Source organism: Cydia amplana, chromosome 9 (assembly GCF_948474715.1).
Source record: "Cydia amplana chromosome 9, ilCydAmpl1.1, whole genome shotgun sequence".
NCBI lineage: Eukaryota > Metazoa > Arthropoda > Insecta > Lepidoptera > Tortricidae > Cydia > Cydia amplana.
The window spans coordinates 403,840-430,730 of record NC_086077.1 but is presented as its reverse complement, the minus strand read 5'-3'; the positions used below and the strand labels follow the sequence as shown (position 1 = coordinate 430,730).

Sequence of the window (26,891 nt, the reverse complement as noted above, 5' to 3'; positions counted from 1 at the left end):
ATATATTTTAATATAATATTTATTTATTTATCATAAAATAACAATCGTCTAGGCTTGGAAGGGTCGCATCTCGCCCCAGTTGCGTCCATACGTCAGCTCAATAGGCAATGTCATGTTCATGCCAGAGTCCCGGCCTACATTTTCCATGGCATACTTGATTATTACTGTAGATTCAGAATAAGTTAGTTAATATCACATCACAAAATGAATACAGATAGCAGGGTAAAAGGTGAAGTTGAAAAAGCTGAGGCCAGTGGGGAGACAGTCCTGACTTCGGGCAAACTCGGCTCCGTTCGGTTCAGGATCGCTCCGAGCAAGGGGTTGACACACCTTTGATGTCCCTTTGCGTGCACGACCACAGATAAGATAATGACGAATTTTGACAACCCTAAATAGCCGAAAGCGGATAGTGCCAGCATAAGTTAGGAAGGGATATCATGATTCGACCCTGAATTGCTGTCAAACTTCGGTTTTGCAGGAAGTGTCCTTTCTGTACTGTAGTACCTACTACTTTGTGACGATATCTATGAAAAGGGACCTTATTGTCGATGGCGCTTACGCCATTGTTAACGATGCTCCGATTAAATAAATAAATAAATACAATGCCGCGCGACGCTGTGCGGCGTAAGCGCCATCGACAATAAGGTCCCTTATCACAGATAATGCCCCATTTTACCAGCAGCTCTATCCACGTGGCCTTCAGCAACTTCCCATACCAATTCGTCGTGTATCTGCAACACCAAACGACTGGCCACTGCTGTGGATTCAAAGGTACGCTGCACTGCGACCATCGCTTTCTTGCATAAGTCCGCTGCCGAACCTACGAATAGACATACGTACGGAAATCGTTAACTGTTTTAATTTTTAACAAGCAGAAACGTCTGCGAACGATGCTATTAAGCTTAGTATAAATTTAAAAATGAAAAAAATTACTATCTTGGGTGAGACTTGAACTCACGGTCTTTGGATCGATACTCCAGCGCTCTGCCATAGCCAGCAATCTTTCCAGTTTCCACCATGTGTGGTCTTGGTGGCTCAGATGGCAGAGCTTTGGAGTATCGATCCAGAGGCTGTGAGTTCAAGTCTCACCCAAGACCGTAATTTTTCGTTAACTGTTTAATAAATAAAGAATGGATAAAATAATGCCTCCTAGTTACCACTAGCTAGGGGAATGAGGAAGCGATTGTGAAGGGAATTTACTCTCAAATCAATATATCTATAGTTATTTGTTTTTCAAGGGGGCAAAGTTGTTGTTGTCGCAACGCTCAAGATGCCATTTTTCAAACCACGCGCTACGCTCGTGGTTCAATTTTGGAATCTTTCGCTTGCTTGGGTTTCAATATTAGCACGAGCGTTAAACAAAATTTTCCCCCGAGTGATGAATGTTATTAAATATTTATCATCCAAAATCATCATTTAAAAGTCAATTCTACCAGTAAACATAAGAAAACAACTCAAAATTAGCATTTGATTACTTTGCCTCACATGTGAATAAAATGCAACTTTGCTATCAGTTTTTGAAGTGTAAAGTAAGCAGTGGCGGATTTCCCATAAGGCACAGTAGGCTCGAGCCTAGGGCGGCGAGATATTAGGGGCGGCAAATTGTGAATAAAAATTCGCTGATTATAACAAGAAATAATTCAAAATTAGGCAACGAATTCTCAAAAAAAGGTACCCATAGAGGGAAATGCTTGGAAGTCTTGGAACACAATTTTGGACTTCGTAACTTTGTTTGAACTAGTTAGGAGGTGAACATATCAAAAGTCCCCGGCCGTAGCCCTTGCTGAGCCGGGGGAAGAGGAGGGTTTGAAGGGCCCATTTTTAGGTTTTTCGCTTATATCTCGGAAACTATGCGTTCTAACGACAAACATGATCATTATACAAAATGAAACCTGCATGATTAAATTTGCTACAAGTTTTACTCAGTCAAGTTTTTCGATATCTTGAGGGCCCTCTACACTTGTGCGCGAATCGCGTCGCGAAGCCCCGAACGCGAGTGTGGCGTCGACTTCGCAGTGGCTCTTGAAATATTGCATTAAATTTTCTTCAATAATATTGACGAGGAAAAAGGAACCCGAACATTTTTAACAGTTTATTACTGAACGGTAGTGCCCCCGCCAAGACGAGCAAAGCGAAGCGCAAGGGCACTACCTACCTTTTCTCGAAGCGCTTCGTCGTTTTTTTAAACCCTCATAACTTGGGTTTGGATTATACCAGATAAACACAATTCTCGGGATATGATGTCAATAGTGGACTTATTAAACATAAAAAATTTCAATTGCATAGCTCTTATACTTAAGATTTTATTCATATCTAAAAAACCCCAATTTCGTCACTGACTCACTCACTCACTGTTGATCATCAAAACCTCTAGGGTACTTCCTGAAGTCCTAGGAAGCTGAAATTTGGTATGTAAGATAGTATTAGTACACAAACAACAAAATAATTCAAAAACTTGAAATTTTTTGCCCCTAAGGGGGGGAAAAGGGGGGTGGAATTTTGTATGGGAAATCAATAACCGCTGAACCGATTTAGTTGAAATTTGGTACGTAGATAGTTTTTGTAATGGGGAATGGCATAGAATAGTTTTCAACCCCAAAACTGGCGACGAAAAGGGCGTTAGGGGAAAAAGAGGGTTGAAGTTTGTATGGGGAATCAGTAAAAAGCAGATGTATAAAAGATGCCCTGAGGTACGTATTTCAGGATTTTTAATAGTACCTTAAATCACACGCGCAACCCTTTAAATTACAAAAAGAAGTGAAATCCCACCAAAAACATTTTCATGTAAAATGTTGCCAAGACGAAACCACAAGGCTCACACTGACAAAAAGTTATCAGATCTCTTGTAGAGCCAAGCTTCTAACTCTACAAGCCCTAACTTCACAAACTCTACACCTTAGTCAAAATATGTGGCTTGGCCGTTTCATTACTCCAAGAACTATTGTATTATAAAAAATAATGAATAGTGAATACATTTTTCACCTTACGTCCATGTGACAGTAGCGAAACGGTCAAGCCACAAATTTTGACTAAGGTGTAGAGTTTGTGAAGTTAGGGCTTGTAGAGTTAGAAGCTTGGCTCTACAAGAGATCTGATAACTTTTTGTCAGTGTGAGCCTTGTGGTTTCGTCTTGGCAACATTTTACATGAAAATGTTTTTGGTGGGATTATTACTGATCATATTAAATGTCTAAAATGTCCTTTCAACTTCTCTGGAATTCGCTGGAGGCCAAAATAAGGAAAAAAAATGTTATATGAGTGTTTATAGGTGAATTTTGGCAAAACAAAAAATTTCTTATGTTTCTTTTTAGATTTTTTGAATGTTTTTGTACATAAAAACTATGTATGTGTTATTGGTAAAACTGTCTTAAAATGAATAAGTATTTGCTTTTTTCGTAAAACCTATTTTTTTTGCAAAGCGTTAATACTTTCTGACATTTATCAATAAGGATAATATGTAGACTACGTCGCATAGTGGCAACATCGCCACCGTAAATGCATTTTAGATGTTTTGTTTTTTAATTGGTAATAATTCTGAAACTAGGCGAGATCCAGAAAAGTTTATAGGACATTTAGTCTTTAAATTAAATATGATCAGCGGCGATATCATAGTCGCATTTTTATCACTTGTCATGTTATGCGTCACTTTCGTACTTACATACTTGTTAGAACCTGACAGGCATGATATCATAAAAAAGCGGCCAAGTGCGAGTCGGACTCGCCCATGAAGGGTTCCGTATTTAGGCGATTTATGACGTATTAAAACTACTTGCTAGATCTCGTTCAAACCAATTTTCGGTGGATGTTTACATGGTAATGTACATCATATATTTTATTTAGTTTTATCATTCTCTTATTTTAGAAGTTACAGGGGGGGGGGACACACATTTTACCACTTTGGAAGTGTCTCTCGCGCAAACTATTCAGTTTAGAAAAAAATGATATTAGAAACCTCAATATCATTTTTGAAGACCTATCCATAGATACCCCACACGTATGGGTTTGATGACAAAAAAAATTTTGAGTTTCAGTTCGAAGTATGGGGAACCCCAAAAATTTATTGTTTTTTTTCTATTTTTGTGTGAAAATCTTAATGCGGTTCACAGAATACATCTACTTACCAAGTTTCAACAGTATAGTTCTTATAGTTTCGGAGAAAAGTGGCTGTGACATACGGACGGACAGACAGACGGACAGACGGACAGACGGACAGACGGACAGACGGACAGACAGACAGACAGACAGACAGACAGACATGACGAATCTATAAGGGTTCCGTTTTTTGCCATTTGGCTACGGAACCCTAAAAACCGACCATCTTAGCCCTACAGGAATACACTGTTAAAATCTGATAGGTTGTACGTAGTTGTACCGTAAATATTTACATATTATGTATTGAAGGAAATTTAATGCAAAATTACTGAGAGCGGATTTCTCAAAAACTAAACAAAATACCTATCGAAAAACTCGACTGTATAAAACTTGTAGCAAATTTAATTAGCTTTGATTTTGTATAATGAATTTGTCACAAGGACGCATAGTTACTGAGATATAATAAGCAAAAACCCGAAAAATGGGACCTTCAACCAAACCCTCCTACCCCCTCTCAAGGGGACTTTTGATATGTTCACCTCCTAACGAGTCCAAATAGAGTTACTAAGTTAAAAATGTGTCCCAAGCATTTCCCTCTACACCTTTTCGTCGCCTGACCTAAATGTAGTCAATATGATGGGTGCTGATGCTGAGAAAGGGGCGGCTACAAGGCCTGGAGCCTAGGGCGGCAAAGACTGCAAATCCGCCACTGAAAGTAAGCCTTTCCGAGCTGGTGTGGTGAAAAATTTATGTGAGGGTGGGGAGGGTCGATCCCTAGGGGACACTTGGTAAACTTCATTTTTAATCAAACCAAACGAGATACAATTTTTTGCGCTGGTAACACTCATTCATTCGTACCTAACTTCACGTTCTGTCATGGCACTGTATCGGAAAAGTCAGTGGTTCAAAAATGGCGGACGGTGAAAGATTTTCTGCGTACTATATTCAATTTTCGGTAAGCTTTAACTGGATTTATTTTATAATATGAGATGGAAATGATGTTAGTGAGTGTGCTTATTTTATTTGTTGTTTATTGAAGTGATGATTAACTTGGATTACATTGATATACGCGAACACATGTTTCGAGTACGGCACGTTTTATAATCTTACTATGTATGGGGAGACTTTGTCTTTTTCTTCAGGGGAGATATGATTCCGGGATCATGTCACCCCCAAAGCGATCAAGTATACATTGTAATAAATTTACTTACAAAATGATTCATAGACCTATCATAAATATTTTCTTTTCTTTAGTAAATCATGCCGCGAAAGTACGACCAGATCGAGAAACAGATTTAAACTTTCAAGGTTTTTGACTCAGTATTGTTTATTAAAACGGAATTTAATGGCGTATAATTCAGTTTTTAATTATACAACCGACTCCGAAAACGGAATTATCCCCGTGGCCTTTGAAAAGACTGACTAAAGTTGACATCAACATTTTACGAACTACCCGTACTTGGTCTTTTTTATCAAGTTAAACGTTTTACACACAGGGGATGTTACTCGGTCGACAAAAAACACTTATTTATATATTTGTTTTTATGGATGAAATGCTATTTCAATGGCTTTCCGACCTTATGTACTATAGAACCGACGGTCCATAGAAAGGATTTTAGGATTATGCAGCACAAACACCGTCCTCGAAACGTGAGCAGTAAATTTCTAAACTTATTTATTATAGTAAACAATAACGACCAGTGATGGGTAAAACAATTAAAATGGCTGTAGGTATCTGACGCTAAAATACCTTCATAAGAACTTTAAAAAAATTAGCTTGTTACAAGAAATTTTATGTTAATAACTTAGATTTTTGTTTTTTTTGGTACAAAAATTGATTCCCTATTGCATGTTGTTTTATGGATAATACGATTACATTGTTTTTAAAAAGTATAAGATTATGGATTAATATGTGTTTGATATCTTCATATATTAATTTTCTGTAGATAAAGTGAATAAATTAATGTAGATACTACCCTCGAAATATGACATTGCCACTTAAAATCTTTTTACCAAGTGTCCCCAAATCTGGAAGACTTGATCCCTTCGGCTTAGACATCTGATTACCGGAAATACAACTTCAAAGCATGGAAGATGCAATATATATATGTTTGCTGTGTATTTTACAAATTATAGATGCATTGCTAATAGCGATCCGAGTTATATAATCAATGAGAATCTGGTATGGGGAGACATGGTAAAAATATGTTTACCATGTGTCCCAAGAACCAGGGTCACTTGATCCCCCTAGGATCAAGGCTCCCGACCAGGGGTAAACAAGTCTCCCTTACATAGGGGACACATGGTAAAAGTCAACAGTATGGGTTTTCATTAAATAATGATCTAATTTATTGCACAAATCTGTTCTAATTCAAACTATTAATGAAGAGATAAATTCTGAGTCGTATGGTCTATAAAGATTTTCAATACTAAAAATAGTTAAGAAAATGTATGCTAAAAACAAAAGGGGTGATCAACCCTCCCCAGTTTCCCCTATTTCATACAGCATACAGTCAGTTCAGAGACTTTAGAACGTCGTGCTTCGCGTTTTTGTTAGGTACATCAGCAGCTCGCAGCGTCGCGTCAGCGCTGGCTATTTATACACGCCGGCGTTGCCCTGCCGACAACGGGTCCGAAGGATTTTAGAGCGGAGTATGTATCTTATGACAAGTAAAGCCCTTGCTACACGGTCGCCGACAAGCCTTCTAACCGTCTGACCTTGGTCTGACCTTGGTCAGTTTTGGTCAAATTTTGTTGGAAACAACTGTCTACACGGTCCGTCCAGACCAAGGCCACGCGGTCTGAGGGGCTTGTCGGCGACCGTGTAGCAAGGGCTTTATTAGATACATATTTACCTTGCACGATGAAGTTAACCGCCTGCCGCTCCGCCTGAGCTCGCAACGTCGCGTCGGCGCTGGCTATGTGCGGGAATCGACGCGCGCGCCCGCAGAGAGAGCGGAGCGCGCCGCTCGTTGCTTTTGCGACTACAGCGCGGCCGAAGGACTTTAGAGCGGGGAATGTACCTTATGGAACGTAAATGTTACGTTTTGGTAAAGTAGGTATGTCATTCCATGCTTTTTCTATTCCAAGCAAAGTGGGTAAAATATTAGGTACTGATTTTGGTTGCTTTTTGTTGTTTTGATGCGTTAGAAATAGGTACCTACCCTCTACCCTACATCATATTAATAACGCGTTTAAAGACCCCCAAAACCCTTTCCTCATCGATACGACAGTACATTTACACAGTGATTTACACAGGTGTTTGTTATAACAAATACAGAAATCGCTATACGTGTGCATAATAGGTAATAAATAATTAGAGTTCTCTCCTTGATATTTAAGATAATATATAAAAAATGGACTCACGATTAAAACTGGACATAACACTCAAGGCCTGCTCATAGCTTATGTGTAGTATTTCCATAAGCTTCCGAGCCCCGGCGCCGTACAGGCTGGCGTAGACTATACGCTTCGTGCGCTCGCGGTCTTCCGACAATACTTCGTCTACCGGCTTGTTCAACCTGGGACGAAAAATATGATGTTACAATGGTCTAACTGCCGTATTCGAACTTCAAGATATTCACAAGAGACGACACCTACTAGATCCATTCTAGATACGTTATAGTTTAGATTTCAACTAGTTCTCTTTTGCAGCGCAATTCGGGCAACCAATGTCACTTTTACGATAGATCGTGTTAGATATAGATATCTATTAGATGTGAATTAGATCTCTAAGTAATATCTTGTGGAAATCGTTCAACAGTCAGTACCTATCTCCAGAATCGCGGAAATGTCAAATTTGATAGGTTAGATCTTAAACATATCGTTATCGTATCTTGGCGATGTCTAAAAGACATCTAATAGATGTCTATTACAAAATCCGAATAAACCTGTAAACTATGAAATTTACCATACAGTAAAATTCGGTGAGACTGCGTTGTTAGGTCGCATGTGGAGAGAATGGTTGAGAATAGTGGTGAGCAACTAGCTGGTACCTACCGTTGGATCCCTGCAATGGCCGAGAATGATCTGACGCCACTTTAACGGCTAAAATGGCGTTGGCGTGATATAGCTCAGAAAAGAGAAGAACGGCAATCTCAGTGGTAGAAGCCAAAAATCCGCTTTGGATCCGAACTGTAACGTGAATCATGATACCATCTGCAGCGTGAGATTCTTGGTAGAAAGAACTTGCTCAAGCGTTCCTGAAACTTCCCTCGGTCTAGTTGTAGATGCTTACCACTTAGCAGCAAGCACTTTGAACAAGTCCTGGCCACTTCTTAAAACATCTTGTAACGTGGCATCGTCGGCGGCGTGAGCGAACACGCGGCACTCGATGTGCTTGAAGTCGGCGGCTATGAACCAGTGGGAGGGACGAGCGGTGTACACGGAGCGGAAGTTTAGGGTCGGCTCTTGGGGAAAAAGCAGATTCACATAAACTATATGGATCTGGAGTTTAAAGACGAGTAAAGTTAGGTTTGGGCAACAATACAAGCAAATTCTTTGATCACGAGCAGGCATCGGAGTTTTTATCGCATAGTAAGACTAATAGCAAGCTATGGAGTCGACATTTGCCATAAATGTAAACTCTTATTCATACTCATACTCATGATTAATTTTATTTAATATGTAGTAACTATTTAGTAATCTGTTCTCGATTACTAAATAGTTACTACGTATATGAGTTTAATGATGATATGACACAGATATGTTTTAAAATAAATGTATGTTTTAATTGGGTGAGTTGTACTTCACAACTCAAGCACACTATAGCAGATTTTTCATAGTCATATTGTAAATCGTTGTATGGCTCTATCCATGCCAAAATTGCAGCTATTTCTGGGTTAGGCATAATAATTAATTATGGAATATTCCACAACGTATTTACCACTTACAGATATAAATAACTACTACGTTTGCAATCACCAGTGATTGACACATGACAAATACTAATCAATTTTATCAGCGGTCAGCTTGGAGGATACAACTAAACGGAGTAGCCATTAACAGGCTTTCCCCTCTGTCGAAAATAGGCGGCCAACGGTCATACACAATGTATGGACTGACGTTTATCTGACATGGCTATTTTTACGTTACGCATACATTTGACGTTCCCCTCCCCCGCAAAAATCGGCAGACTGTTTTGTACAGAAAATTACAGACATGGCGTCTCCGTTTGATTATATCCTCCAAGGCGGTCAGTACCTACATGACATTAGGTCTTTCGCAGCGATGTAGTTTGTATAAGTAGTTGTATGTTAAAATAATTGAAGTTATGAATTCATAATGTAATAGAAAAATATTTTTATATATAATTCGACTAAGATACACGACCGACCGCTCTAAAGGCATTTTAAGATAAATGAAATATGTAAATGAGTATGAGTATGAATAAGAGTTTACATTTATGGCAAATGTCGACTCCATAGCTTGCTATTAGTCTTACCATGCGATAAAAACTCCGATGCCTGATCACGAGTTATGAGTTATTATTGTCACGCGTGCAATAGAGTATTTAAGACCAAGTTCAGCCTGGCCAGCCACATTAGGGCTCACGCTAGACAACGTCCATAATATTAATTTGGGGTCGCAGTCATCGAAACCGATGAGGATGACTATAATATGAATATCAAGTCTGCCACAGAGTCTTCTCTTCACATTTTCCCAAAAATTATTCGTAATAAAAGTCGCAGGGATAAATCTAAGTACTAAATGTGACGTCCCACGGATAAAGGTACCTTATGGCGGTTGGCGCCTACGCTATTATTAACGCCGCTCCAATACAATTGCGGTGCTATGCGACGTAAGCGCCAAATGCCATAAGGTACCTTTTCTCGTGGAACGTCACAAATAAAGGTTAATCTTAGGTAGTAACTATGCAAGAAAAGTAGAAAAGGAAGGAAGGTATGTAAATTACCCTGATCATCAGAATTTTGAGGAAACACGACGAGGCTGAACGGTGCTTTGGGAATGGCTTGCAGATTTGGGTTGTTTGAGGCGATGCGACCAGTAGCAGCTGCCATCTGCACCCTACCAATAAGTGAATTATTCTGTTTAGCCAATCACGGCAGAACAAAGTAGCTAAAGAAATTCTGTAGACTTACCAAGTAGGCTTAACAGAGTCATCTTTCACGTGCTGGGCTATGCCGGTGAGGAAAGTTGCGTGCGCTTTATGCAGATGACGGTATTCCAGGATTAGCTGTGGTAGCGGGTGTACCGAGACCAGCCCACGTAACTGAAGGAAAGGGAGTAGGTAGTAAATGTTTTTGTTTTTTAGTGATCCCATCCAAATTAACAATTACATTAAGTGATTAAGTGAGTGACCCGTTTTTAATATATTTAACTACATTAAGCCCCATTTTTAGACGGTTCAATAATTTGCATCCGATTTCAAATAGAATAAGCAATTGTTACAACTAACCATAGTTTCCGATGTAGATTTAGCTCCTTTGCCAATCGTTTCTTTAATCTTCAAGTTACTCTTCGTATCCAACTGCAGTTCGTCATACAGAATCGTACGCACTTGCAAAGTCGAATTTATCTGAAAAGTCTTCCCTGCTGCTTTGTAGCACTCTTGCTCTACTGACTTCATTTTTGTTAGAAGAATGTCCTCCATTGACTTTAGTTTTTCTAGATCTACGCTTACTCCGCGATATTCCATTCCTATTAGATTAAAAATATGTTAAATAAAGAGGGTCCTCTAAGGCTACCCTGAGGAACTCCATACTTGGGAAGATCCTTACACAACATAAAGTAATTATTAAATATATTATATCACAGTGCAAATTTTAGAAATCACCTGCAATAACGGGTAACAGAGGCATCTCAATTTCGACAAAAACGTTCCAAACGCAATTATCTGTTAGCAAAGATTTCAGCTTGTCGAAGCATTCTCTGAGTAGAGTTATGTACCAGGCAGCCTTTTGCAATACGCACTCTGTGGCTATAGTGAATTCTGGTGTGAAACCTAGAAGCTTTTGTAGTTCCGCAAAATTTTCTGGAGGATTGTCTGGGTCTATGAGACTGCCTCCTATCTGTGAAACAGCACATACATTTTTTCCTTATCTTAATAGATGTAAGTATTAATTTTCTCTGACAAAAAAAATTATCCCTGTTACCTTGGCATCGTAGAAGTTGAATGCATTTTGCTTTAACTCTATACCATATTTTGCAATCAGATGTATAAGCATTGGCTTGGCATTGTAACATATTACTTGGCACTTTTCTAGCAATTGCTTCAAGAGATTACTGAAAGAAACAAAAAATTCCATGAAAATATACTACATTACAACAACGACTTACAAAGGTTTGTTGTAATTGTTGTAAAACTTTACCTGTTTCGTTCATTATCTTTGAAATAGAAGAATTTCTCCTGCGATTGGATCATGACGCCTTCAGTGACGCCTTTATCTTCTGTGTGGTGATGGTTGAGTTGACTAAAGCCATTCCTGAAAATATTTTAAAATTAGTTTTATAAACTTTATTACCTGCGGAAATATTACCGTTCTTCGAATAAAACTTACTTGTAAATTAATATCATAGCAATATTATCTTCTGTCCTTGTCAAATCATTAATGAGATGTAAATTGCTTTCATCTATCGTCACCACCTCAAATGTAACGTTTTTCACTGGAATCTGTGATTTAATAGGAGGGACAAATTTCGATTTTACTTTTTTATCTTTGACAGCCTCCTTATTTTTCGTCTGATCGTCGTTTGTCTCTTCCGTCTTGCTTTCATTTTGTCCTTTAACTGGTGGTCCAAATTTCATTTTACCGTCCTTTTCAGCAAGTCTCGATTGTACTACTTTCTTATTCTTTGTTTTCGGTTTCTTGTCGATTACTTTATCTAATGGAGTTTTTGCAGCTTCTGATCCGTTAAGTAATGCAGATTTGGGTTCATTTATTTCCATTGCAACGTTTTTATACAGTTCCTCCATTTGGCTTAGTGGTCTTAAGAGAGATTCATTTTTGATAGTAGTTTCTGCTTGTTCTTTAGGAGTTTCAATACCTGTAGCCATAGTAACAGTACTACTTTTACCATCGTAGGGGCTTTTTTCAACATTTATTACATGGATTTTGAGTGTTTTTGGTACACTCATATCACTGGCTCCGTATTGGCCAATTTCGTTTTCCACAAAATTGTTTGGATCGACATCATCGAGCCAATTTTTAACTGCTTTTGTACTATTTACTTTTTTTAAGTTTTTCATCAATGTTTTCTCTGTTATATCCTCCTTGCATATTATTTTTTTAACCTTTTTTGATAAAGTACGATTAGCTTTTACATCAGATTTAGGTTTAATTACTTTGTTATTATATTGTTTTTGCTTTTTCTTTTTATCTTTAGGAAATTCAATCTTAAAGTTATTATCTGTATGATCTGTGTCATCTTCTAACCTTATTGGCATGGGGTATTTTATATTTTCAAATAGCTCTGTATCAAACATATCGTCCCAATCTACATTATTTGCAACTTTCTCTTTTCTACTTGTTACACTTACGTCTCTTACCGGATCATTTATACGATCAGCCTCTTTATTTAATAACAGCAAAAACGTCTTTGTCGGCATATTAGCATCAATGTATTTCTTACTCGAAAGTAATTTCTCATTAATATCATTAAAATTAATTGCTGGAGTTATCATATCATTTGCAGTCAATATTTCTTCTTCGTTCGTATTTGGTATATCAACAGTTTTTGCTAAACCATCCGAAGTTATTAGAACAGCTTCGTTCGGTGATGTACAATTAGTAACATCACGCAACACTTGCTTCATGGGCAATTCAGGAAAATCATTACTAAGGGTTTGCCTTTTATTCTTTTGTACATCATGGTTTTGTATCAGGGAATTACTATTGGCAATTTGATTAGTTGGACGAAATAATTGTTCACTGTCATTTTTGTCTACAAAGTTTGATTGTTCAGATTCAGATGGTATGAGTATGACTGAGGGTAATCTTGGTACAGCAAAGTGGTCATCATTATAGAATGATTCCTGGTTGATTTCTTTTCCATATGCAGTATTAATACCCAGACGTGTAGTAGACGGCAAATAACCTTGGCCAGCAGGTGCTCGTGGTGTGAGAAAGTTGTTTGCATCAAGGTTATCTGATGTCCGGTTAATCCCTCTATTTTCATTAAATCCATTACTTTCAGGTCCTGGACTGGATGGCACAGACGGTATAGACGGAACTGAGCGAGGGTCGCTGTTAAATTCTCTAAAATAAAGATAATAAAATTAAGTTAATAAAATCGCCATGAAATATATCGGAACCGCGAAAGTGATCAATAATATCTGAACAAGATCTATATACACTGCAAGTATTTGTGGCCACCTTGGTTGCACCGATGTAGGAAGCAGTCAAAAAAATAGTGTAGGTAAATGGGTAAGGTTTATTTATAGATTTTTTATACCATGTCGGTGGCAAACAAGCACAGTCTGTCTGTTGGAAAGCAATCACCATAACCTATGGACGCCTGCCACTCCAGAGGTGTGACATGCGCGTTGCCGACACTTTAAAAACCTGTACCTTCTTTTTTAAGAACTCCACAGCCGGAGCGTCCGTGGGAGGAAAGATATTTTTTTATCAGATGAGATGAGATCATTGATCACGTATTTACCTCTAATATCGAAAATAAACACTAGACAGAGACACCTCGTGTACGAATAATTATTTCATATGTACCTCGTATATTGTCTTCTATTTTGAATGTGACGTCGATTTTCATTTTCAAATCCTGTCAAATCCGTATTTAAAACTTTATTCATACAGTAATAACTACGCAAAGTAATATTTATCATAAGAAATAAGACTATACAAATTTATAGAAGCAGTTTCCTTTTAGGGATTGCGGAATTTACCTGTCCGCCAATTTTTTATCAAAGTATCTAATACATTACGCCCAAAAGGTGATAAATGTTTCTTGTAACAATTGGGGTTGAATTGATGAAAATTATGATGCTTCATGTTGTTTAACACTTTTAAGAATGCTTCCGAAATATATTATTTATCTAGTGATGAATACTACATTCACACTTCACAACTTTGTCAACTTTCACATTTCAACTTTCCCGCCGATTTTATTTTTTTACATTTAAACAGTCCGAATTGTAACTAGAGACTTTGTAAATAAGTCAGCTGTAAGCAAGCAGTAACAATGATCAGTTAGGACCCGAACATAACTCAATTGTCATCTTATGTGTCAATGTCAAAACAAAGAATTGTAATCGGAGCGGAGCTAATGAGGAAAAAAACTAAATAATTAATTGTTTTCCGCGTAAAAATAGCTATCAACATGTAATATTACGAACCCTCAGTGCGCTTAAATCACGAAAATGGCGTTGAATATAGATAGCTGCGACAGTTTGCCTCCTGACGAGGAGCCAAAACTGAAATACGATCGTATGGGAAACGATGTACAAAACATTCTGTTGAAAGACGCAGTGAGCTGTATTTGTGTGCACACGAAATTTATATGTTTAGGGACTCAGTGGGGTGTGATTCACTTGTTGGACCATGAAGGGAACACGGTGCCATTATCTCAAGATGGTAAAGACAAAGAATTGCAAGCTCATGCAATAGCTGTGAACAGGATATCAGTAGATTTGAACGGGGAGTACATCGCGAGCTGCTCGGACGACGGCAAGGTGCTGGTGTACGGGCTGTACACGGACGACAATGCCCACAACTTGAACCTCGGCCGGGTGGTCAAGTCTGTGGCTTTGGATCCCTGTTACTTCAAGTCGGGGTCTGGGAGGAGATTTCTCACAGGTGAATATTAGTCATCACTTTTCAGCGTACCTTAACTTTAAATTTAACTTCAACAAGCCTTAATATTGCCTTTGGTTACCGCGATAGTTACTCATGATACAACAAACCATTATGCGAATGCGATATTATTTCAACAAGCCTTTTATATACTTTTTAGCAAGGATCGCACACCGGTCTTTTTATGGGAATAAATCGGGTATTTTTTCGTTCTTTGTTAATTATTTCATTTCCAATTGCGCAATTTAATAATACGAAGTCGTTATTTAAAAACACAATTGAGTTCTACATTTGGAGTATAAAATAATTTGAAAATGTTTTTTTTTGCAAAATGTTTGAAATCATATATGTATCTATATGATTATTTCAAACATTTTGCAAAAAACCCATTCCAATCCCTGCATTTTAAGGCACACAAAACTTCCTCACTCAAACTTTACTTCTCTCATACAAAGTATAACTTTGATACCTAATGAAATTACAATACCTAATTAATTTTGTACCTACATTGTATAATATTATCTATTTAGTTATATATATAGGGGGCTGTTCATAAATTACGTCATCTATTATTGACGATTTTTGACCCCCCCCCCCCCCCTAAAATCATCCAAAAAACATGCTTCTAATGACCCCGTTTCTTCCTACGTCATGCTACCATCATCCAATGTCCAGACCCCCCCCCCCCCCAATTTTTTTATTACATACATGGAAAACCAACAGCTATAAACATGTCTAAGAGTTACAATACATTTACAGAGCCAGTTACAGGTTCTCACTTATAAAAATTAAATATACAAAGAATTAGACCAGACCGGCTAACAGGAGTTACATTCTCTTTCTCTGGCGCAAGTCCATACTTGAAGTGGCGCTAGATGTATGGAGTCGCGCACGAGAACACAACTCATGCTAGCAGGGCACTTCTGCTTGCCTAAACTTTAACTTTTGGTTCAATCACTGGTCAGCCTGTACTGGATTTTTATCTCACATTTGTATGTACTGGTAATTTTGATTAGCCAAAACTAATTAAATGGAACTGATAAACAACTAATTATTTTTTGAAACAAAGTTTGGTTATGTAAACTAAAACTAATTTTATCTGGGTTGAGATTAGTCTGATGCCTTATGGAGGATATACATATATTTAAAATATTGATTCCCTATATGCAAAACTTAAAATAAATATGTAGACTACTAACTAATTGTAAAAGTAAATTAATTATATTGTGATTGACAGATAGTATTATACATTTCAATTTTATTTCTTTATTGAAACATTCTTAATCTATAAAAGGCTAGCTTAATGCCGTGAGGCATTGTCTACCTGTCAACTAGTCCGTAGTTTCGATAAGATAGTTTGTCTGGTATTTCAGGCGACACCAAGCTGACACTTTACGAGAAGACATTCCTGAACCGCCTGCGCAGCACCGTGCTCTGCGAGTGCGAGGGGCACGTGCAGGCCGTGGCCTGGCACGAGCGCTTCGTGGCCTGGGCCAGTGAGGTAACTACATATAACGGTTAGGCTCTATCAAGGATGTAGCGATAGTTTACATAGATTTATCAGTGGCTGATCTCAACACCACATCCTGCTCGCCCGTCGGTCACGCATGTAACTACATTTCACCGCACTCACGGCTATTGACGGGCCTTTGCCTTCAGAATTTGTAGCACCCGAGAACTCATCGTCGGCCCCGCGGTCCTCTGGTTCGCTTTTTAGCACTCTCGGCCATTGGTTCGTTTCGGAGTTTTATATTCAATATTTCCCATGTAAACCCTAAATGATTACCTACCTACGTACCCACACACTTACAATACTTACATATGTAGGTAGGTACGTCAATTATTGCACATTTTTCCTTAAAAAATAATTCATCACCTTTGATTCATTTTCCGTTTAGGCAGCCAAACCATATTAGTTCGTTCAACAAATAAACTTGGTTCATATTTCACAGGTCGGAGTTCGAGTGTACGACCTGGTGGCGCGCTGCTCCCTCGGCCTCATACCCTGGGAGAAGACCAGCGTGGACTCCATCGAGGACTACCGCTGCAACCTCCTCTGGTCCGCGCCCAAGACCCTCATGATCGGCTGGGTCGACACCATCAGGATATGCGTCATTCGAAAACGAAGTCAAATCGAACTTCAGACAAGAGACGATACGGAATACCTCGTCGACCCTGTCTACACTTTCCAAACGGACTACTTTATCAGTGGTCTAGGACCTTTGGAGAACCAATTAGTACTGCTAGGAGTACCTAAAGAGTGTGATGCAGAAACTATGAAAGCGCAAAGACCGGTTTTAGCGGTCGCTGACTACAAAGATTGTGACTTCAGCGAGGTTTCAACAGATAGTCTGAACATAAGAGGCTATGAGGAGTACTCCTGCAACGATTACTATCTAGACATGCTTATAGAAGAGAATAGATTCTTCATAGTATCGCCCAAGGACATAGTGATTGCCAGTCCATATGATATTGATGATAGAGTCCACTGGCTAACCGAGCATGGCCGGTATGAGAAAGCGATTAGTGTCTTAGAAGAAGTTGGTGGAAAAACGAACAAGAATTCAGTAATGACGGTTGGGGTTCAGTACTTAGATCACTTGATGTCTAAACACTTATACAGCGAAGCGGCCATTTTATGCGCGAGGATATGCAAGAGTGATAAAGATATGTGGGAAAAGCAGATCTTAAAATTTGCTGAAGTGAATCAGCTGAGAGCGGTGAGCGCGTACGTCCCTAAAACCCCTGAGAAAGCCCTCAGTTCTCATCTATATGAGTTAATTATTTATGAGTACCTCAAAGTGGATCCTCCAGGATTCCTCAAAGTTGTCCAGGAGTGGAACCCTGGGTTGTACAAGACGGGAATAATCGTCAAAGCTGTGCTAGAACACATTCTTACTACGGAAGTAGATAAGAATATATATTTAGAAGCACTCGCTTTACTCTATTGCCATCAAAAGAAGTACGATAAAGCTTTAACCACATACTTAACACTCCGCCATAAGGATGTCTTCACACTAATTACAACATATAAAATGTACAACGTCATACACAATAAGATTTTAGAACTAATGACACTCGACTGTGATAAAACTCTTTCTATTCTTGTCAACTCTCGCGATAAAATACCAGTAGAAGTTGTTAAGAAACAATTAGAAAACCACGACATGTATCTCTTTAAATATCTGGACGCGTACAGTAAAGTAGAACATAACGGGAAATACCACGGAGAGTTAGTAAAGTTATATGCTAAATATGCAAGCCCTAAGTTACTTCCATTTCTTAAAAGCAGCGATAACTATCCTATAGAGCAAGCACTAGATATCTGTCAAAGCAATCATTTCTACCCCGAGATGGTATTTCTACTTGGTCGAATAGGCCGAACGCAGGAAGCTCTCCAGATCATAATAGAAAAACTGAACGATATAAACCAAGCGATCACTTTCTGTCAGGAGCATAACGACACAGAACTTTGGACGGATTTGATAAAACAAACCGTTGACAAGCCGGAGTATGTTTCTCTTCTCCTCAAACGGATAGGGAATTACTTAGATCCCCGGATGCTAATAGAAAATATTCAGCCCGGGTGTGAAATAAAAGACTTAAAGGATTCCCTTGCAAAAATGATGTGCGATTACCACTTACAGCTATCCGTTCAAGAGGCTTGCAAGCCGATAACTTTGAAAAACTACTTTGAGTTACATGAGAAATTAATCCTCGGGCAGCAGAAAGGAATATCAGTGACGGATGACTTTGTATGCAGTAGCTGTGTAGGGAGGATAATAACTAGGGATTTGTCGAAGGCGTCTGATTTGATAGTGTTTAACTGCAGGCATTCGTTCCATATAGAGTGTTTGAGGCAAGTGGCGCCATCTCTGGACCATTGCGCGGTGTGCAGCGCGAGCGCTGACGCCAGCAGAGCGTTTGGGGATCCGAGCGGGGCTAACTAAACAGAAGTGCACCTTAAGAGCCCATCAACGTGCACACTAGCGCCACTGCCAAATTTAATAATCGTGATTATTAGGGTTCCGTAGCCAAATGGCAAAAAACGGAACCCTTATAGATTCGTCATGTCTGTCTGTCTGTCCGTCTGTCTGTCCGTCCGTATGTCACAGCCACTTTTCTCCGAAACTATAAGAACTATACTGTTGAAACTTGGTAAGTAGATGTATTCTGTGAACCGCATTAAGATTTTCACACAAAAATAGAAAAAAAACAATAAATTTTTGGGGTTCCCCATACTTCGAACTGAAACTCAAAAAATTTTTTTTCATCAAACCCATACGTGTGGGGTATCTATGGATAGGTCTTCAAAAATGATATTGAGGTTTCTAATATCATTTTTTTCTAAACTGAATAGTTTGCGCGAGAGACACTTCCTGTAACTTCTAAAATAAGAGAATGATAAAACTAAAAAAAATATATGATGTACATTACCATGTAAACTTCCACCGAAAATTGGTTTGAACGAGATCTAGTAAGTAGTTTTTTTTTTATACGTCTTAAATCGCCTAAATACGGAACCCTTCATGGGCGAGTCCGACTCGCACTTGGCCGCTTTTTAAATTTAACGACAGGTATTTGGAAAAGGGGGGCGCTATGTACTGTATTTTGAATTTAAGTACCTTTTGAATACATCAAACTAGTTTTTATGTTCATGCTGGATTTGTCGATCTATGAACTCAAAACAAAAACGGCCGGTTTAACTGTGGACGCATTTAGCAGTGGCGCTAGTGTACACGTTGATGGGCTCTTAAATACTCACAAAACACTTCACTTCTGTTTCTATTTGACACAGTACACAAAACGGTGACACCGCGCGCGACATGTGTTGCAATATCGCTTGTGTTGTGCTAGCCCCTTGGTATAAAGCACCTGTCCCACCGCCGACAAGAAAACGACAAGCTATCGACCATTTTTTACTCAAGAAATCAACTTGAAGATGTAGATTCCGTGTGAATAAAAGGGATGCATATATTATATTATTCCATGATCGCTTATTGTTCTCACGGCCGTTTAGAGCTTTCAATTAACATTTTGATAATCATCGGCGGTGTGACAGACGCATAATAATGGTTAAAGGAACTACCTACTAACTAAACACTATTGACTCTAGTAAGTCATACAAGCTCAACCCTAGATAGAACTCTGCATATTCGAAATGTATTCATATTTTTCCATGTAAAATTAGGTTTATATTGTACTAGAACTCGATCAATTTTAACAAATTTGTAACGTCGCCTTAAATAAATGCGGCGATTAAAAAAACTTGGGCAGTGCCCCTCATTTATGTGAAAGTATAGACCACCAAATCAACCAAATCTTGTCAGTAAAAAAAGGCGCGAAATTCAAATTTTCTATGGGACGATATCCCTTCGCGCCTACATTTTTCAAATTTGCCGCCTTTTTCTACTGTCAAGATCTGATTGACCAACGCTGATTTTTTATCTACGCTAATTCATTAGCCCCCTCCAGACTATGTAATGTGCGTGAAAGTGAATCGCGGGCGAAGCCTAAGTGCGAGTGTGGAGTCTGCGAAAATCAACTCCACACTCGCGTTCGCGGCTTCGCGCCGCGATTCGCGCACGAGTATGGAGGGGGGCTAAAGGGTTAATCATAGAATGTAGATTGGCTTTTGATTTCTAAGAAGTAAGACGGCTGTCATAGAAAGCATCATATTTTCAAGTACCTAAGATACATTTGTATGTACCTACCAATTACGTTGGCGTGTGCATGACATTTTAGGACAAATGGCATTATACTTAGGCGTTATTATACTTAATTTATCTTTATCTGCTAGCAATGCAATCCTGTTTAATTGTGTACAAAAAGCTGCAGAGATAACTGATCCTCCTGCAAACAAGTTTCTATGCAGGAAGTCAGTTATCTCTGCAGCTTACTGTACAAGTATTTATTGAAGGCGACTGTACATATACAATACATAACATAATAAATAATATTCATATAATATAGAATACAAATGATGTGTCGGTGCTTTTGTAATGAAGTGACTTGTATTATTTTCATTATGCCAATTAAACTTGTATCATACTAATATTTCGTTATTATTTTGTTGTGTATAAGGTTTTATTATATTTACTTTCACAACTTGGAATAAGGAAATGTGCATGAACTGTAGGGGGCAGCACAAAAGCAGAGATGGGCAAAATTTATTCGAATGACGAATAACGAATAAGAATAACAAAATTTATCGCGAATGACGAATAAAAATGTCGGATGATTAATCTTATTTGAATAAATTATTCGTCGAATAATTTATTCGCGAATAATTTATTCGTCGAATGAATTGCCACGAATAATTTGTTTATTCGAATACCTTATTAACTTTTCACGGTTTAAAAAGATTGGCAACTGTGATGCGCAATGCAACTACCTAAATAGTTACTGTAAATATAATTATGCGTTGTGAGATTCGCTCTGAAGCAAACAACTGCTAAGAAAATTTGGTGTTCTCACTCTTTTATTATACAACTATCTCTTTCTAGGTCAGGCCAGAAAGTTACTAACTTTTTTGTGAGTAATTAAGTGTTCACGCTAATCCTTTTTTTATTATACTACCTGGGCTTATCTTTTAACCCTTAACAATCTTTAACTTCTGAACAAATATACAGTAAAAATAAGGTCATATGAAAAGTGCTATTATTCGTGTTGTTTATTTGAATGGAATAAGCCAAAAAACTTAAATATTTTTCGTGGATTTATTCGAATGAAATAACGAATAAATCATTCGTCATTTGAAAAGTGGTCGAATGATTCATCCGCGGATGAATTATTCGCGAATGAATCATCCGCGAATAAAAAAATCCTGAATTATTGTTTATTCGAATGATTATTCCGATAAAAGTTTATTCGAATGATGCCCATCTCTGCACAGAAGCCCTTTGCTAATTGGCACAAAGTATAAATGTGTAGTTTCCGATTTGACCATAGGAACTCGGTGATAAACCAACGCAACACTTGTGTTTGGATTTATTAGAATCACTTCGCGTCTGCTCCTCGACAGTTCATGCTGTTTGCCTCTCTTTCTAACACATATAGAGAGGCAGTTAATGAAATTTCGTAATAGGCCCCTGGCCACACTAGAAATATATTTTCTACTGGCAACTCAAACTCAAATGGTCAACTGTCATGTCGGTGCTGACATTTGCGTTTCTTTAGATAAAATTACAATCTCAAAATATAATTAATTGTAGTGAATGCTTATTCGTAACTAACTTGAAATATTTTCCTACACAAAACTTTTGGTGTCATTTTATATTTTTATTATTTAAAACCGCTTATCTTAAAATTAATAGCAACCGTTTTTATTTAACTGAAGGCATTATTAACTTGGCTGAATGGCATTGTATCATTGTCCTATGTGAAAAGGGGATGACATTAAAAAAAAACTATCCTCACTCACGTTAGTTTAGTTTTCATCCAAGAAGAGCTTGATACTACACTAAACCAAGTTTTTTTATCACGAAGTTTTACCTAAATGGTTTTAAAATAAGACAAGTGCGCGTGGTGACTGTGTGTTGTGTTAAAATGACAGACATGCCTCCTTATCTCGCTGTAAAAGATGAGGAGGACAGTGCCCAAGGTGATAGCGAGAGTGGTTCAGAGATTGACGACTGGGATTTGCCTCTCAGCTATGAAAAACCTAGGCATTTGGAGCCTATAAAGGGAGCTGAACGTGTGGAGCACTCATGGAGAGTCAAAGAAAAGGTAAGAAGCCGGGTATTATTGATAAAACCAGAGTAATAGAGTACTGCGTATCTGGGGTTGCACATGACAATGACAACAAACACACATGGGCATGCAGAGGATGGCAAATTTGCGAAATAATATAAATAAACTTGACGCAGCTTATCTGTTCTTATAAAACTAGTACTTCTCTATTAGAAACACGGTTTGCATAGATGCTAATAAGACAATTTGGTGGTTATTTTCTATTGGGAAATTTCGGGAGATATGGACACATTCCATGTTTTGAGTCACTCATTTAATTGAGTTTGGCGTTAAGATGAGTCATTGGTAGTTCGGGAATAGCCCAAAATTTAGGATTGGGCATTAATATAACACATATGTCAGTCAGGGTCAAAGTGATAACATTGCTTCTACAAATAAATTTGTAAATAAATAATTATGTCATAACTGTTTTGTTTTTAGTAATAAATATAGAATAAATTAAATCATAAAAAACCGGCCAAGTGCGAGTCGGACTCGCGCACAGAGGGTTCCGCACCATCAACAAAAAATAGAGCAAAATAAGCAAAAAAACGGTCACCCATCCAAGTACTGACCCCGCCCGACGTTGCTTAACTTCGGTCAAAAATCACATTTGTTGCATGGGAGCCACACTTAAATCTTTATTTTATTCGGTTTTTAGTATTTGTTGTTATAGCGGCAACAGAAATTCATCATCTGTGAAAATTTCAACTGTCTAGCTATCACGGTTCGTGAGATACAGCCTGGTGACAGACGGACGGACGGACGGACGGACGGACAGACAGCGAAGTCTTAGTAATAGGGTCCCGTATTTTACCCTTTGGGTACGGAACCCTAAAAAGCTACTTTGGTAAAGTTTTGTTCACATTATAGAAAGGAAAAAAAAGATGGATTATAGAATAAATTGAATTATTTTACAGATGCAAAGTTTGTTGTAGTAAAGTTTAAATCACTCAGTGAACCAAATCATATTTAAATAGCCTAACCCATGTCATTAGGGAAAGAGATAAATATTATTTAACATTTAACAATTTCTCTGACAGTATCAATGTAGCCAGTATGTGTATGTGTAGTCTTGGTGTCTGTACAAGGGAGACATCAGAAATCTTGACACTTTCCACATGCATTGTATACTTAGAATTAAGTAGCAAGACCGTGTGACTAACACGGATTACGCCGAGCCGATATCTCCAGTATGGAGGCCATGAAAAGCCAACTAAGGATGGAGTGGCCACGTTTGTCGCATGGATGACTGTCTAGAGTGTCTAGACTTTAGACCAGGGGTTTCGAATGGGTTCCAATCCGGCCCGCGTGGCGTTTCAAGCTGGGAATATAGTAATTGGTGTGCATGTTCCAGTACAAGACACACTGCGTAGCGCTGGTGCTGTGCCTCAACGTGGGCGTGGACCCTCCAGACGTCGTCAAGACCCAGCCCTGCGCCCGCCTCGAGTGCTGGATCGGTAATATATAGGTCCACTTAACTATAGGTCTACTATTTGTTATCAGGGTTTTGTTGTAGTAGAATTTCTATTGTAGAATGATGCATTTTGGGACTAGAACTATCCTATTACATTACATTTTTACACAATACAGATGAGGTTCATGCAGCCATTCATACGGACTGCCTCAGTTAAATGGTAGACCTTTATAAAGGATGCTGAACAGGAAACTGAGGCCCTTTGCAGACTTGAGCACCCACGGAGCGGGTTAACGAAAAATAGTATGAGCATCTACGGCAGCAGCCTCCGTTATAATGCGACCGGGAAAGCAATAATGAGGATCCAACTGGCATAAAATCTTCTACATCGTTTAAATAATAAATGTATGTAATTATAAAATTGTTGCTGAAGATAAGTAGCGAAATGTGCGCTCAAAGGTTATCATTATAAATGTTTTTAACGCAACTTTATTAAATAAATTATTTAAAAATTGGCACAGGCACTAGTTTTTACGAAAGGGACTGCCATCTGACCTTCTTAGTCCCGGAGCAGAACCTAAGCCTTGTTGGGACAAGTCCAGTTTCCTAACGATGTTTTTCTTTTCCGAAAAGCGATCCTTTAATATCCAAAAATATTTCAAACACAAGTTCCATAAAACTCATTGATAGACTCCTTCATAACCCTTCTGGTTTTTCGTAAATGGATAAAAATATCATAACATTTACATTTGTAAAAAAAAAACGTGGAATGTACAGTCGTGCAGAGTGCGTGCTCAGATATTGTGAACACCTCGGCCGCTCCGATATATCTGATAGCGACTGTAATGTCCCCTGCAAACTGCGTATTAGCATGTCTATAGTACGCCGACCGACCGGTGACTCATGGGTGGACGATTTGGGTTCACGGTGCTCGGCCATGACCGCGATACGCCAAAATTTGCGTCTTTTGAGGATAACTATGCGTATTAAAAAAACGCAGTTAAGGCGTCGTCACACAGGTGCGTTTTCCGGGCGGGGCGTGAGCGTTTTATATGTAAAAGCGGCGCGCCCCGCTCACGCCCCGCCCGGAAAACGCGCCTTTACTTAACCGATTTCCAAGACCGAAGTGATCCCATAACAGCTCAGTCAACATAGTTTTGTACGAGCTCAAACATCTAACTGGTACTTATTATGTAAATATTCAGATTGCGAGAACTTGCATGCGAGTTTTTATGCCCGCCTACTAAGGTACTGCCAATTCAATCGATCGATCAAATACCTAGTCTTGCCATAATCTATCTTAAAGTTAAGTGTCTCTAGAGAAATAATTATCAGTAATAGGTTTAATTGTATACAACAGATTGCAGCATTTGCAGCTCGTCAACGTCTGCAGCTCCTACATATCGACTTGCACGTCTAGATTTTGTAAGAGTTCCATATCGAGACGTTCAGCAGACGCATGCGGCGTGGCCTTAGAGATAACTTTGCGACACTTACTTTTACATTCAGAAGTAATAAATATTGTTTTGTTTCAGACCCCTTGTCGCAGTCCCCAAACAAGGCTCTGGAGACCATCGGACACGCGTTACAGTCCCAATACGAGCGCTGGCAGCCTCGCGCGCGCTACAAGCAGTCCTTAGACCCTACGAGCGATGAGGTAAGGCCCGTCAGACCCTACAGTCCCCAAACAAGGCCCTGGAGAACATCGGGCACGCGTTACAGTCCAAATACGAGCGGTGGCAGCCTCGCGCGCGCTACAAGCAGTCCTTAGACCCTACGAGTAGGGCTTGCAATTCGAATATTCGAATTTGTTGAATATTCGACCTGTTTTGATATTCGAATATTCGGCCGCTCAAGTTTCGAATATTCGAATATTTTTTATTACTATAAAAAATCTATGTCATCCGCTGTAGATACAGTTTCTGTGTGTTTTACGGGTATTTACAGTGAATGAGGAACGGTAGGTACCCAAATACGAAGGATATAATTTTTTTACTGTATTCCTCTCGATAGACTTCGTGAATACAGTGAAACCTAACTCAATTTAAAAGAAAACGAAATCAAAAAGTATGTTATTTTTACGGTGCGTAAGTTTTAAGTTAAAGGGTCATTCTGTTTATTCAGTACAAGCGTACGTTAAGCGAATTTTTGAAGTCTAAACCTTGCCACTTATCGCAATTCTCAAATTTAATCATACCAAACCTGCCCAACTTGGTAATCTAACCATGCACCTTTAGCTGACGAATAATCCACCCAGTACTCAACTAACTTTTTCCCTTAAATATTCCAATATTATATAATTAGCCGACCATTAGGAATAATAACTTGCCAAAACAAATAAAGTCAATAAAGATTCAAAATACAATGAAATTAAAGGCCTTTTTACAGGACTCTGAGTGATTACAAGTTAATTTAAATCGGAAAATAATTACCTACTAAAAAAAATATCTTACATACCTAGGTGTTTGGATGGTTAAAGTTATATTATTTCACGCAACGACGCATTTATAATAGTTTTATCTAGAAATATTAAATACGTCTAATTTTGGCGTTTTACTTGTTTTTATAAATGTGGGCATCTTATAAATAGTAGGATGATAAAATCTAGTCAATTAAGTGGATTTCTGCCAAATATCCTTAGTTTTAGCAATATGTGAAAAAAGCTTTTGAATAAAACGATAATAAATCGATTTCTCGTTCCTTTTCTTATTTTTTATAATATTCGAATAATTATTCGAATATTCGAATACGTCGTCAGAAAAAGTCGAATATTCGAATATCTGAAAGTTTCGAATATTTGCAAGCCCTACCTACGAGCGATGAGGTAAGGAAAGGATACCTATCGTGTATACAAACGGGTAACGGCGGGTGTTAATGGGTTAT

The 26,891-nt window shown here is 38.4% G+C and overlaps 3 protein-coding genes across 3 annotated transcripts in view; 2 read left to right on the top strand and 1 right to left on the bottom strand.

The window, feature by feature from the left end:
* Positions 1-48: 48 nt before the first annotated feature.
* On the bottom strand, positions 49-12,954 carry LOC134650788 (DNA polymerase nu-like). The gene is made up of 12 exons (XM_063505722.1): positions 11,612-12,954; positions 11,423-11,536; positions 11,207-11,336; positions 10,888-11,122; positions 10,510-10,751; positions 10,193-10,323; positions 10,006-10,118; positions 8,329-8,500; positions 7,458-7,612; positions 6,947-7,114; positions 677-820; positions 49-164 (listed from the first exon to the last, which is right to left on the bottom strand). Exons 1-12 carry the CDS (start codon positions 12,865-12,867, stop codon positions 49-51), a joined length of 2,976 nt encoding a protein of 991 aa, XP_063361792.1. The 5' UTR covers positions 12,868-12,954.
* A 1,269-nt stretch (positions 12,955-14,223) lies between these two features.
* On the top strand, positions 14,224-18,811 carry LOC134650882 (vacuolar protein sorting-associated protein 41 homolog). Its single transcript, XM_063505818.1, has 3 exons — positions 14,224-14,863; positions 16,234-16,361; positions 16,813-18,811. The coding sequence occupies exons 1-3, from the start codon at positions 14,428-14,430 to the stop codon at positions 18,808-18,810; spliced, it is 2,562 nt and encodes an 853-aa protein (XP_063361888.1). The 5' UTR covers positions 14,224-14,427; the 3' UTR covers position 18,811.
* A 3,468-nt stretch (positions 18,812-22,279) lies between these two features.
* Positions 22,280-26,891, top strand: part of LOC134650787 (regulatory-associated protein of mTOR) — a 70,824-nt gene continuing 66,212 nt past the window's right edge. Inside the window, 3 exon segments of the mRNA XM_063505720.1 lie at positions 22,280-22,588; positions 23,949-24,051; positions 25,544-25,665. Coding sequence (XP_063361790.1) covers positions 22,409-22,588; positions 23,949-24,051; positions 25,544-25,665 — 405 coding nt within the window. The 5' untranslated portion in view covers positions 22,280-22,408.

What these genes read in the sequence shown, in the direction of transcription:
- LOC134650788 (XM_063505722.1), bottom strand. Translation starts at nt 12,867, where the DNA reads ATGAAGCAAGTGTTGCGTGATGTTACTAATTGTACATCACCGAACGAA. An exon ending in GCTATGATATTAATTTACAA is followed by an intron (nt 11,537 to 11,611) that starts GTAAGTTTTATT and finishes AAATATTTTCAG; the next exon opens with GAATGGCTTTAGTCAACTCA. An exon ending in TCAACTTCTACGATGCCAAG is followed by an intron (nt 11,123 to 11,206) that starts GTAACAGGGATA and finishes GCTGTTTCACAG; the next exon opens with ATAGGAGGCAGTCTCATAGA.
- LOC134650882 (XM_063505818.1), top strand. Translation starts at nt 14,428, where the DNA reads ATGGCGTTGAATATAGATAGCTGCGACAGTTTGCCTCCTGACGAGGAG. An exon ending in TGGGAGGAGATTTCTCACAG is followed by an intron (nt 14,864 to 16,233) that starts GTGAATATTAGT and finishes CTGGTATTTCAG; the next exon opens with GCGACACCAAGCTGACACTT. An exon ending in TCGTGGCCTGGGCCAGTGAG is followed by an intron (nt 16,362 to 16,812) that starts GTAACTACATAT and finishes CATATTTCACAG; the next exon opens with GTCGGAGTTCGAGTGTACGA.